Source organism: Pelecanus crispus, chromosome 3, assembly GCF_030463565.1.
Source record: "Pelecanus crispus isolate bPelCri1 chromosome 3, bPelCri1.pri, whole genome shotgun sequence".
Lineage (NCBI taxonomy): Eukaryota > Metazoa > Chordata > Aves > Pelecaniformes > Pelecanidae > Pelecanus > Pelecanus crispus.
In genome coordinates this window covers 125564541-125579084 of record NC_134645.1, presented here as the reverse complement: position 1 = coordinate 125579084, position 14544 = coordinate 125564541, and the positions used below count along the sequence as shown (strand labels likewise).

The window sequence follows — 14544 nt, the reverse complement described above, 5'->3', positions numbered from 1 at the left end:
GGTGTACACGTTGGGAATGAGGGCCTATGTCTGAATAGGCATGTACTTACACTTCTGCTATGTCAAATGCTGCAAAATCTCCCTTGACATGGAGTTGAAACCAATGGGGTTTCCTCCAAGAGAAAGTCTGCTTCTGGCAGACAGGATGTTTTTGTAGGTCAGGAATTATCTTTGGTGTGATAAGGTGAAAAAAGTTCAGTCCTTATTGATGAAAGGAAATAAGATCAAAGAAGTATCATGTCAGAATTGCAAAAGAAATAGAAAAAAAATGTTTTGGACCAAGATTTCTCTATTTGTGGATACTTTTACTCTCTATTCAATTGACGTACCTATTCAAATTCCCATGTAATAAATCTATATCTCTGACTGAATCTAAAATAATTCATGTCCTATTCTCAAGTACCTTATTGAAACAAAAGCGATGCTCTTTGTCCTTTACAGAGGAACTCAGTACAACATCCAACATAAAGCTGGGAAACTGAGAGGCAGTCTTACAGTAGAGGGCTGTCATACTGTCTTATCCTGGGATAAATCCCTTCTCCAGCAGCAGCTCTGCTAATCTCTTCATGATTTTAGTACATAGGCAGGGTAGACTCTGATGTGTGCTCAGGAGACCTGTACAGCTGATACTGGTGAAATATTGTTGCAACTAATGGGGAGCCCATTATCAATCTGTGTTAGAAATACTGCCTGGAGTACGCAGCAGGCTGATGCAGAGGGGTTGAAGTTAAGTAGGACACTGTTGAGGTACCATTAATTTTTCTCTAGTTAAGGCTGTATCAGCATTTCCAGTAGAATATTTGTTTCCAGAGGCTTGTATAATTCACCCTGGAAAATGTGCTCTGAACAGAAACTTGGCACAAAATCTTCCAAGCAGGGGCAGTATCATCTTTTTGAGGACATGAAGAAATACCCTTTTATTGTTGTTTCTGAGACAGAAAAGCAGTGAAAAACTAGGCATTTCTATGATAAAAATGTGCTGAAAAAAAGAAATGCCTACAGTAAAAATAATAAGAAAGACTAGAAGTTTATGAGATAAAAAGTGAAGAAAAATGGAAATTTAGGCTTAATTATTTTCTGAGTTTTCTTACAGACACTTTTCTCTCTGAAGAAGGTTTTTAGCTATTTGGATGCTGTTATAAATTAGCTAGTTCTATACCAGAGTCTACACTTCGATGCATCCAAGCATCTTCCATTTATTTCAACAGGGTTATACTCTCAGAATTCTCAAAAATAAATAGGAAAATTTTGAAGAGGCTGAGAGCACACAAGAAGATTAAAGTACAAAATAAGTTGAGCTGCAAAGGAAAGATAGCCTCAGGGAGTGGGAAAGAGAAACTTTATTTTCTTTAATGAGGAAGCAGGAAGAAAATGAGAACAGTGTTGTGGGCACACCAGTATGTCAGAGAGGAAACAAAGAAAGCAAGGAAAGATAAAGTTCAGAACTGCTTCACATTTATGTGTTTTCAGCAGGATTTTGATTGCCTGTCTGGGCAAGAAGGCCAGATCCCACAACCCACCTCAACCTTGTGGTTAAGCAATGACATTTTGCACCACTATGGATAGGATGAACATCCAAGTTTCACATTGGTTCCTTTGCTTTTAAGCCATGAAGGAGGTAGAAACAGTTGGGAAAAAGAAAGCCTTGAGGATTAAAAGGAAAAGCTTCCAGAAAACTTTCTTCTACCTGACTGATGTGTTGGAAGAAGCAGTTGCACCTCTCTAGTGTTGGGCAGGTGAGGTGATGTGGGGGTCTCTGCAGTGAGAAATTGAGATCTCTCAAAGAATATCTCTAAAAAAGCCACTAAAATCTTCTTGGTCAGAGCTGTATGCCTGTGAGCTGCTGTGATCACAAATTCCAGGTTACTCCTGGTGAAGTTATAAATGCCAGCGCTCAGCACCAGGCAGGCACCTCTGCATATCTCCAGGAGATTGTGGTGTTGCTCCTCATAAGAAGGCAGAGAGCAAACAATGGGGGCATGCAACACCTGTGCTTGCACCGTGATATGCACCTTTCAGCTCTCATTCACAGCTTCATCAGGTAAGGAAGCAGCTCTGAATCTCCTCCCCAGGGCTCTGTGGAACCCAAGATGGGATCCCTTCCTTGCTGTACACAGAAAACAACTCATGGAGATGCCCATGCTGGGGTGGGAGAATCTGCACTCACTTGGTCTGTGACATTGCTTTATGCAAGACTACGGTGAAAAGAAGCATTTTAGGTGATGGATGAGCTTCTTTGCATATTGTTTCCTTCCCTGTTCAGATGCCTTCTTGCTTGTGTAAGATGGTATGGAAGAAGAATCAAAGTTTTGACTGTCTATAATTTGATTACGCTACCCTCCAAACAACATGTTTCACCTGGCTTCCACTTCACCTTAATCTTCTGAGATAGCCTTAACATTTTTTTTTTTAATTTAAAACCTTGCGGAGGATATGCTATGTCTTTGTGAAGTGTCCTTTTTCCCCAACACTACAACATGTCTCTTGCTCACTAACTGCCTAACTTTGCTTCCTTTCAGTGTTTCCTAGGACATCAAATGGGAGCTTGAGGTGCTCAAAAGCCTAGTGTTGCAATGAAAAAGAACTTATTAAAGTTTATAATTACAGAAAAATTAATCAAAGAGACTTAGCATGGTACTTGCATAAAGACAATAAGCCAAGCTCTTGTCTTAGTGAAATATGGAATAACTCAATTGAAATAAATCTTAATTATGCTAGAGTCACTACTCAGTGTGACTTAATTAAGAGTAGAGCAGTGAGAGCCTTTTGGGAAAAAAGAACACTGATTATACAATCACTTTACTTCATATTTCTTCCTTCCCCCCTGGTTCTTTTCCTTCCCACTGGAGAAAATTTAAAAATTAGAGTTGTTCAAGTGAACTCAAATAGATATTAGTGTGTGGCAGGTTACATCCTAAATAGGAATTGTTTGAAGTAAAATGTTGAGAATGATAACCCTGAAGATAATCTCTTTAAATTATACATGCAAGGTGCCATGCATGCATACCTATTTGGCCATAAAAAGTATGTTGCTTTGTTAGGCAATAAATTTGTGAAACATCGAGTACTGGACTACAGTGGTGAAGACTTAACTCTAATAGGAATAGATTAATTAAGGTTAAAATAGCTCACATGGGGAAGTGTAAAGAAAAAATTACAGAAAGAAAATATATCTTCACTGCAGCCTCCTGAATGCAGCATGCAACAATGGCTATAGAGTATAGACAGATATATTGTTCAACAAGCATATCAACAATGCAAGAGGTTCATTTGTCATGATTTCACTTACCAGATAGAAAGCATGCAAAGCCAGATATATCATGGCAATAAATCCATTGACTTCAACAGAGTTATCTCAACACTGAATTCAAACCAATATACTTTGAGGGAATGAAACCAAACCAAGTAGGAAATGCATACAGGGTTCTTGGCAGCTTATGTAGACCATATATGAAACCAGACATTAAAGGAATATGCACAATATCCCAGGGGACTTATGGTAACTGGGAAAAAAGTGTATAATAAAGATCCAATATGCAGCATGTATCAGAGTGTCAAATTGCTTTGCATGGGCTATGTCCTTTCTTCACAGGTACTTATGTAGCTCCAGCTGAGCTGAACAGGTGCTGCAGAAAAGGGTAGAATTTATTGAAAAGAACTGAAAGCAAAACAAGCAAAAAAGGGAGAAGGAATTAAAAAATAGGGACTCCCCATCCCCAAATGATTCCCTTGTGAATTGAATTATAGAAGAAAATAATCTTTTTTTTAGCTTGAAATGAAAGTTTTCCTTGTTCCACAGAGACTGGTGTATCTGCAAGAGTAGCAGCTGCGATGGCTTATCTTGGTGGATCTGGAAAATGTTTGATAAATAAAGTAATAAAATGACATTCATGGAAGATCTGGTTTGTTTTCTGCTCCACTCCCGCATTGACAGAGAAATAAAAAACTTCCAGTCCCAGAGTATAATCTATATATCTTGTGCCTGGTATATACAAGTGCTACTGCGCATGCATGATATTGAAACTGGTTTGACATCTCATCAAACTCTAGCTCATTTGTGTGAGCCCACCTTCAATATTGACATCTTCTGATTTCTTAGCTCACCATTCTCTGCCTGTGGCAATTTTTAAATGATCTGTTCTGCATAAAAGCCTCATAAGTCAAACATAAAACTTGAGCTGAGATACTCCTGGGATTTATCCCTAAAATAGATGCTTGAGAAGCAAGTTTTTAAGGTTTTCTTCTTTTCTCTTTTATTTGGTATTTAGTCATTTTAACTGGGGGTAATCTCACCAAATCTGGATGAGTCTGCATTGCCAGTGTCTGTGTCTCAACTAATCATGCAGAACTTCCTTTATCACTTATGGAGAGAAATATGCATTTTTAAAGGTTTTATTCATTTACTGCTAATGCACAGCTGTAAAATGGGTCAGAAATGTCTGTCCCTCTCCTATGGCCATAAAGGGAGCTCAGATATAGATATCCACATTGTCAATGTCCAAAGTTAGATGAGATGAATCCTGACTTTGATGGCTTTGGAAAACACTACTTTCTTCAATACAATGCATGACAGAGATCCCTGGGATACATCTGGGCAGAACAAAAGAAGACCAGCAACTTCCCCTGTGACACTTCCAGAGGTGATACCCAAGGGTCACAGTTGTGTTGCAACAGTCCAGGTTTTGTATGGACAGGGGAGGAAATGTAAGAAGGTATGGAAAGCTTGACATTTATAACCGACTGTTCTAAAAAGGATGGATATTGCACAATGTCTTCAAGATGCAACTCAAGGTCAGTAAATACTTCCCAACTAGAGATGCATCTAAGCCATAACCCAAGATTAAAACATCTCCTTTGCCTAAATCTTAGTAAACTATTTTATATTTTATAGTTTTGCAGCTGGCCCTTGAATATCTTGAATCAAACCAGTAACCCTGATCTAGCTACACCTGAAGTTTAGATCTGGATTCAAACTTTGGAAGCTTTACCTATCTATAAAGTTTATCTTTCTCTAAAACCTGTTGCATGCAACATGTCCCTTGAACAATCAAGAGCTTTGACCACTCCTAAAACACAGAGGTCATTTTTGGCAAATGGTAATGGCAAAGTACAGGAAGTATAGAGAAGAGGCGAAACTGCATTCCTTGGAAACAGAAGCAGATAATGAACATTAGAATGGGGTCCAAATGGCTTTTTGTGCTGCAGGTGAATTTTCTCTGGCTCTCCCTAACCATGAAACAGAAGGAAGAGATGAGAGATGTCACAGAACAAAGAAGAAACTTCTTACAGAGAGCTTTTTAGTGAAATGTGTACACACTTTCATCAGCAAACTCTTGCAGGTTTGAGACCAGATTAACCAGCCACAAATAGACATGTATACACATTTTGGAAGGCAAACAGCTTCCAGAAATCTTTTAAAGGTACCCACAAGTAATACTAGAGTAGACATTAACACTCCATATAGTGATATCTTTACATAGTGTCCTCATGGATACTATTATATTCAGGAAGACATTGCTCATGTAGGTGATTCTATACCGTACTCCAGAGAATAGAAAGCAAGCCCTTTTAAAATACTGAAAGGGGAGATGGGCATGGCAAGCTCCAGCACAGAACTGGGCCAAAAGCAAACTGAAATGGTTAGATCTGTTTTCATCCCTTTTCTTGGACTACTAAGCTGTATAGCTTACAAAGCGGAGAAAGTCATTCATAGTTCTTTACAGTACAATTTCTAGTGTCACATAGTAACTGCAGATTTACTGCACTCTCCTGTGAAATTTCAACTGCCGTAACAAAGCTTTATGTTGCAGACGATCAACACTCAAATGTTTAAGAGTAGTAATAATAATAAAGACATTTTGCCCTCCCCTCCCCTTCCCACAGGGGACCGCTCTGTCTTTTTACAACTAGGGGTTGATTCAACCCCATGCAAACCTTAACAAGGTCTTTTTGTGTGTGTGTGTGGCAAGTATTTGACTGACATTTTGCTTAAAGAAGGGGAAAATCCCACTTCCTGCAGCATATTGCAGGGACCAGCAAACATATCCCTTCGTCCATTGGACCAAATATATAATGATAATTCTGTGCGGGTGCTCCAGAGCTGACTCAGCTGTTATATGATCACATTATGCCTGTAATATGCAATCTATCATTACGTTTAAAGTGCCTGCTTGATTAATATTCAGTATTTAATGTCAACACTGAGAAATTAAAATTCAAAAGTGTTACACTGCAGGAACTGCAAATACTGCTGCAGTGGTAATGGCCTGTGTTAGTTTCATGAGATCTGTTAGTTCAAGGGGAATTTCACAATTCAGAAATACCAAAATGTGTGCATGGTATTAATTACCAGCTGTGACAACTTGGGATAAAGGTCATGTGTCACATTTAAAGAAACTAAATGTTCAATTTTCAAAAGGCTACGATTATTTCTTATCCTATATGAACAGTACCTCTATCCCTTAGCAGTATAGCTTTGCCATCCATAGTCACAATAACACTCTAATTGTGGTGTTACAGATATACATGGTATACTAGAATTGGGAAGTACTTTGGCTTAGATTGTTTTGAACATCTACTTCCCAAGTGCATAGGTTTCATCTTAACCAAGTTACTCAAGAAAATAAGAAAAAAATACCATGGCATCTTTTTAATCTCTCTTGGTCTTCTTCCCTTTTCTCATTTCAAATGTTATTGTTTCTTTCTTTTCCATGGACATTTTCATCAACAAATCTGCCTTTTTCCCTGCTGTTTACTTAATGGTAACTCTTTTTTTCACCTTTGCTTCAGTCCTACATATGACAGATCAAGCAATTCCCATTAGAGCTACAGTTTGAGATTCAGGAACACTTAATGGCCAACAGACTCTTCCCTGGTGGAGAATGAGGATTCAAAGGAAACATTTGAGATTATTTTTACTTTCATTATTTTTGTTAAAAAAAGTTTGCACCTTGATGTGTCATGAATACCCCTTCTTGATCTTCCTTTGCTTTGTCAGACCTGGCCAGCACAAGCAGCTGAGATCTTTGCTCTATTTTCCCTGCATCTCTGTGCAACGCTTTTTTAAAAAGAGAATATACTATTATGTTTTCTAAGCCTTTCAGACTGCTGTAACATGATCAGGATTCTCCTGAATCTCTATGCATTCGATCTCTTCTCGTTCCTTCCTTTTGGCCCGTTTCTTTTTCTTGTGGTGCTTTTTGGAAGGTGGGAAAAAGGTTAGAAAGACGGGCAAAATAACAAAACAGTGCAGAAGTGTGCAACTGCCAGCAAGCAGCAAGCATTTGAACAGTGTGAAGGTCAAGTTTGAAGGCACAAAGAGAAGGGGAACCAACCCAATAAGAAAAGAAGAAACGTTCTGCAAAATGGCTGTCCCATGCTCTTGGAGGGAGTTCTTTATACACTGAGTTCGGGTGTGCTCAGTAGCTAGTACAAATGTATAAAGCAGGGGTGCACAGTGATCTATGGCAAAATTCAAAGTGTAGATAAGGCACAGTATAGAAATGCAATCCATGTCTACATTCCATAAGGTCATCAAGCCAAGGACACCCAGCTCTATCGAGGTGACACTGAGAATTAACCAGAAATTTCCCAGAGGATGGATAACCAGGAAAAAGGTCAGTATTAACACCAACAGGATGCCAAAACCAGAAATCAGGACAGGCATAGTTACTGATAAACCATAGTGGTCCATGAAAACAAAGGTAGGATTGAACACAATGAACTTGATGCTCTGTATAAGAGAGAGTGGCCTTAGCTTCTCCAACAATTCTACCACCTCCCTCTGTGTGTTTTCACTAGTCCTGGCCACCAGGTACAAACGAGAAGCAATTATATTGTTCTCATCTCCAGCTTTGGAGAAAATTATGTCATTTTTGAAGTGCTGAAATTCTGGCTTTTTTAAAAATGAGCTCTGGAGGATGCTGATAAAGTCACTTTTGTTAGTTGCACTGATGTTACCCACTCGAAGGTACTGGTAATACTGTTCAATCCAGGACACTGTATTGAACCCCTGGCTTAGTGTTTTTAGGTCTTCTTGCACAGTGCCATTCCAGTACTCCAGAGGTTCGTAAATGTAGAAACCTATCACTGGGCTGTAGTTGCTGAAATACTTTTGCTGTATGAGGGCATAGGAGACGCTTGGAGACTCACTGGCAAGAAGGTTGATAATGTTGGCTCCATCATTAATCTGTAAGCACCCCATAAAGGAGAAAGAGGCATAGATGAGATACAGTATCACCACAAATGGCTTGACATAGATATTGGTAATCCACTCATTGTAATGCTCTCGGAGGAAATGCTGGATAAAGTGATGCTGGTATGGGTTGGTCTCATGATGAGAAGTGTGCTGATGGCCATCGTTCATCACGGTCTGGAACCACACAGGTTTCCGGTCCAGGTATTCTGCTGAAGGAATTTTACAGCAGAAGATGCTGTGATAACGGTTCTGCTCCAACTGGCCAGCAAAGACCAGGCAGGAACCAAAGAAGGAGAAGATATAGAAGTAGTTCAACAAGATGGACACACACATGTTCTGGCAAAAGACTTTTACAGCTTCAATGTTAGTGAAAGGGCTTGCACCCATGCCGAAGGCTATGAAATACAAGGAGCTTGTCATTGTATAGGAGACCATGACATCTGAGTAGGCATCTGCTACTCTGTCCTTGAATGGCAGATTCTCTCTTGTTCGACGCCATCCTGAAAGAAGTTCAAACACTCCTTTGGTTCCATGACCTGAAATGAGAAAAAAAAAGTATATACATGTCCATATATAAAGGGGATCCCATCATCCTCCAGGTTTTTCATCCTCCAGAAGGCAAAAAATTTTGTCAGCTAAGCTTTGTTATGATTTTGTCACTAGTTAAACAAATGGAAAATTGTGAAGTGTCTGCCTAAAGCTAGATACCAGAATTCATATGCAGGTGCTTAAATTAACAGCCTGATATTCTGAGACTCCCCATGCTCAGAAACAAAAATGATGAAATACCCTTTGTAAGACACTCATTGATTTTAATGAACATTGAATTTGTTCCCAAATGGGCTGCCTATACAGGACAAAGAGGAACATTAAGTTTAGTTCAGGTCTGGGGTTCATTCCTGAAATTCCTTGTGGCATCCTACTACATCTTTCAATGCTTAAGGGATTCAGTTGGAAACACTTACAAATGCAAGTAACATTTTCCCAGAGAGTATACATTAAAGGCATAATCTGAGAAATGAGGAGGTGTGGCCAAGAAAGGGACACCTTGGTTCTTCGTGCTGGACAAAAGAAAAAAATACACTGCCATTAAGTACAAATAACCAGAATAATTTGGATGATGGTTCTCTACCTACTGAGTGAAATTGGAACTTCTCAGTGATAGTACACAAGTTTCCACACTCTACAAATGTTGACTGCTGGTAATGATGAAGAGTACAGTACTGGCTAAATCGCTGGTCCACATCAATTTTCTAGAAAAGTTACAAGTGTTTTTCATTATTATGTCTCCCTCTGTCTCTCTTTTTCTCTCTTGGCTATCCAGAGATCCTCCTGGGGAGAAGGAATTCCCTTAGCTCACACAAGAGGACACTCAGAAAAGAGCCAGATGTGATCAGTGCTCCATGACAGGTTCTTACTTTGTAATCCACCCTGAGAAGTATTTTAGGGGTATGATTTTTTAATAAATTAAAGCTCAATAGAGACTTACTTTCATTTTACTCATCAGAGTCACAGTCCAGGAAGTCTACAGCTATTAAACCTTGGGACAGAATGGTAAAGTTAAAGCTAATCTTACTGGAAAGGGTTTAACTAGTAAAGGTTATTCATTATGTATATATATATTCATATAATTTATATGTTACACACACACACATTCTTTTATTTCCCATTAGAGAATTTCAATTTGGGGGAAAATATAAAAAATAACATTAAAAAACACCCCCAAAAGGGTTTGTCTTTCAAATAAATTTTTTTTGGTCAAAAATTAAAAACACATATTTGGGTTTGGATGAGAAAGTGGAAAGTTCTTTGCACTTTGGCTCAAACCCTGACAAAATGCTGGACAATGTAAGGAAACACACTACTGAGCAGAGAAAGAAGTAGAAGCAGACCGCAGATGCTCCTGCCTCTGTTGGTGTGCCTTCGCTCTCTGCAGTAGAAGAATTGCACGCAACAAAGCATGCACAAAGGTAATTTTCTTGTAACAAAACCAGAAATATGACAACAGGAGATTTGCAAATAATGAAGTGTGTAATAGTGAACAAAAAGTCTGTCGAGTTTGTCTTTTGATTTAAATTGTTTGGATTCATACAGCTGCTTATATTGCTCAAAGCAGACTCCTGGCAGCCATTCTAGACAGGGAAAATTACAGCATAAACTGTCAAGTCTGTGAATGTTACCTGTTTTACTGTAAATCAGTGTCCCCAGTGAAAGATAAACATACAGTATTATAGAATTCTTGCAGTTAGCAAAAAGCCTGTGTGGAAAAGCTGTTCTTTTATGAATCAGCATCTTGGTTCAGGAGGGACCTTGAATTCCCTGGTAAGTTTAGAGTAAGTCTGTTCAAATTCTCAAGGCATGGCTGTCTTGCACGCTGTCACTTTTGGACCATCAAGCAGAAAGGATTGGTTCCTAGGGCTGAGTAAAGCTGCAGAATCCAGTGACTTGGATGCAATTTTATATTATGCTTAAAGTAACCATGTAAGTACCCTGCAGGGTGTGGACCAGACTGGCTGGTTGCCACTTCCAGTGCCCATGACCTGGCATAGCTTAATTTAATGGTATAGGTGCTGTGTTTCATTCTCTTTTGGAGACAGCAGAGCACAATGATCTCCCTCAGATGTCTGTCCTCACCCTCTCTCCATCTACCAGTTGATTTTGGATGGTTCTTTTCCAGACATTTCTGACAAAGGTCCCTTTAACGTATGACTTTACCACTTAAAACTTATTCATATCAATATGCCCATAACACCTGTCTTTCCAAGCCAGCTCCTGACCTCATTCTTGCCCCTTCTCTTCCAGCTTTAGGCACCCCTCTTCTTTCTTTCTCTCTCTTTTTGTTTTCTTCTCTTATAAGGAAGGCTGAGGGGATGACTAGTAGCACAGGATTTCTGCTCCTGCTGCTGGTGTCATTCCTCCCATCTCCCCATCCCATCAAGACTCTTCTACTGAGGGCAGAGTGATCTTACTGAGCAGAGGTGCTGTTTTCCACCTCAGTTTTGTCTCTTCCCCCCACTCTCCCAGGTACCCTGCTCTGATCTAAGACTAAGGGAATCCTTGGTCTACAGACCTCACATTGAAACACTAATTTAGGGTTTAGCTGAGACTTTGAGAACATCTTTCGTCTCTAACTTCTCTCTTCTCCCTTTAACATGACAGTAGCCACATCGGGTTGAACCAAGGATTGCTCACCTCTGTCTAGTTGACCTGACAAAGTGCAGGGACAGATTTTCAAGAAAAGGATGTTGGAAACGTATAGAGTAATTCTTTTCCATTTCAGCCTCTGAGATTTTTGCATTCAGCCAAAAGGCGTGCCAAAACAAGAGGCTGTATTTGCAGCATCATGTTTGGAGGCATTAAGGGACCTTTACTCATCTGCCTAATCCATTTCTACTCATACTCATACTTTTGGCCACCACAGCCTCCTGCTACCAGGAGCTTTATAACTTCATTACTTGCTGAATGAAGGAAGGACTGGCTTTTGTTTGTTTCAGACTCTCAGCCAGTACAATTTTATGGCTGAAGTAAGCAAAATGTAAACCTGTTGGTCTACGAGCAGCATCTTTAATAAAACCTGTTCTATGCATGTGTCATTTGTTCCTGAGATCTCCCATCTGAATAGTCCCAGCATCCCTCACCCTTCTGACACCTGTCCTTGACCACATGTCCAGAGCAAGGCATGTGTTCCCTAGCTGGCTGTCCAAGACACGTATGGTAATTTGCCATCTGGAGGTTACCAATAAAATATAAAATAGCTGAGTTCTGTCTCCTACCTCCTCTAGGAGGTACTAATCTGGGATTTTTCCTCTTTCTAGACATCAATTTTCACAAAGCTTCTAGGACTGCAGTAGTCTGACATCTCTGTCTCTCTTCCAGATGTGACTGAAATGGGCTCATTGTTTGCAGGCTGTTATATGTGCAAATGTATGGAGAGAATAACTGTGGGAGGCTCTTGTTAGGAATCACAGCTAAAAGTGATTGGCAAAATCAAATAAAAAAAAAAAGAAAATGTTAAAACAGATAGTGTGGATCATTGTAATGTTTTTATATAGGAAATTTAGCAAAAGCAGTCCTTTTGCAGAAATGGTTCAATTTATGATCCTAGAATCATAGAATGCTTTGGGTTGGAAGGCACCTTTAGAGGTCATCTAGTCCACCCCCACTGCAGTGAGCAGGGACAGCTTTAACCAGATCAGGTTGCTCGGAGCCCCATCGAACCTGGCCTTGAATGTTTCTAGGGATGGGGCCTCCACTGCCTCTCTGGGCAACCTGTTCCAGTGCCTCACCACCCTCATTGTAAAAAATTTCTTCCTTATATCTAGTCTAAATCTATTCTTCTTTAGTTTAAATCCATCACTCCTTGTCCTGATGGATTGGCACTTTCCAAAGAAACCTTAGGTGAAGTAATGCTCTACCAGCTCTATCAACAATGTACAGTAATATTGACTTTTCTCTGCTTATTTTAAATTCTGACTTATCTGCCCACCTGAAAAGCTGCATTTTTATCATGTTTCTATTGTTATTAATTTATAAATTTTAGTGTATCGCATTCACAGTGATGGAGTACATGAGTGCATTTAATCTTAGAGTAGGTACATAATGACTGATAGAAAGGGGTTTTATTGTGAAAAATATATCTATGCAAAGACTACCCAAGAGTATACACTAATGTGTATGTACTAACTTGTGTAAATACTGAAAATTAAAATACTGTAATTAAACTCCAGACTTTTTTTCCTAATAGAGTAAGTAGTATCTTAAGGAAATAAAATATTGATTTTTATAACATCTTTGAGGATGAAAACAGGCACTAATTTTCTTATGATTATTATTACACAAATGTAAAATTTCCACTTATCCCCCTTTTACAGATAACTTCAGCTCTATCACACAAATACAGGAAATGGGGAATACAGTGCGGTAATTCCCTTGCTGCCACAAGAAGAAATATTTCCTTGACTGGTTTTCCTACATCATTACTCTTATACCAAGTTTTCCAGTCAGTCTGTTTTTCCCCCCAGATATGCAGGTCTATTCCCCTTTCCTGCCAAGGATAAAAATCCATTTTTTTTCTGAATTGGACAGAAACCAATATTTTCCTGACATTTCTGATGATTCAGACACCACAGTCACTCTGTAAAATTCTGTTCCTTCAGCTTCATTGCTAATGTCACTGACAACTTTGACAGTGGAGTTAAGTTCACTGAGCAGTTCTAGGAAGGTTCACAGGGTCTTTGGCTCCAGGTCAAAACTGCCAAGTTTCTCTAGTACTAACATGACATGAACGAAGTACAGCAATTTTTTATTTGCCAGACAAGCAATGGCCTACGACTATTTAAGAAGAAAGGAGACAAGAGATGTTTTTATTCCATTACTTATGATGTTAGGCGAGCAAATAAGGGTGGCTGCAGAGTTGGAAATATATGATGTTTTTTCTGCCTCAATTTTCAAAACAAAAGGTTAATTATGAGCAGATATTTAAAGTAAGTTTGAAGAGGATAGGGATAAAAACATGAAGAGTTAAATAACAAGTTAAAGACCACTTGATTCAGTTAAATTTATTGAAGCTGGAAGAACCTGGAGAAATGAATCAATTAAAAGCTGAGTCAAAGCAATCTCTGAACTATTAGCAGCCACCTTAGAGAATGAATGTAGATGGGATGGTCCAAGAAGAACAGAGAAAACAAACACAGTGTTATGTTCAAAAAGGAAAAAAAAGAAGACCTGCAGAACTTAATGTCCGTCAGCTTAGTTCCTATCTCAAAAGATAATAGAATAAGCAATTGCAAACCATCACCGAGAGGATAGGAAAGTGATCAGAAAAAAATTATATAAATTTATCAAAACCAAATAATCTCAAGTCAACCTAATTTCTTTCTTTGAAAAGTAACTAGCCTAATAAAATGATAAAACCAGGCTCACTAGAGAGAAGCCTGGGGGCAGCAGGCCAGTGTTTGAGGGATGGTGTGCTAGTGAGGTCTTTCAGTCTGCCATCTCAGTGGAGGTAGGGGATGGAGATTCATGCATCAGCAAAGACACAAGGGTTATTGATGTGTTAGCAACCACAGAAGTGCCTGAGAATGGTCACGTAGGAATTAAGGCTTCTTCTCCCAAAAACGTGGCAGGATCAATAGCCCAACTGAAGTGCATCTACACCGATGCACACAGCATTTTCTCCTGGAAACAGGAGAGCTGGAAGCCATTGTGCAGCAGGAAAGTTATGTCATAGTTGCCATCACGGAAACATGGTGGGATGACTCGCACAACTGGAGTGTTGCAATGGATGACTATAACCTCTGCAGAAGGGACAGGCAAGGAAGGAGAGGTGGTGGGGTAACCCTGTATGT

At 39.3% G+C, this 14544-nt stretch overlaps 1 protein-coding gene across 2 annotated transcripts in view; it reads right to left on the bottom strand.

Annotated features, from left to right (window-relative positions):
* Positions 1–7099: 7099 nt before the first annotated feature.
* The window catches only part of PTCHD4 (patched domain containing 4), a 92049-nt gene continuing 84604 nt past the window's right edge, over positions 7100–14544 (bottom strand). For both annotated transcript variants that reach the window (XM_075708156.1, XM_075708157.1), the window contains exon 3: positions 7100–8733. In XM_075708156.1, coding sequence (XP_075564271.1) covers positions 7100–8733 — 1634 coding nt within the window. The remainder of the gene's footprint in view (positions 8734–14544) is intronic.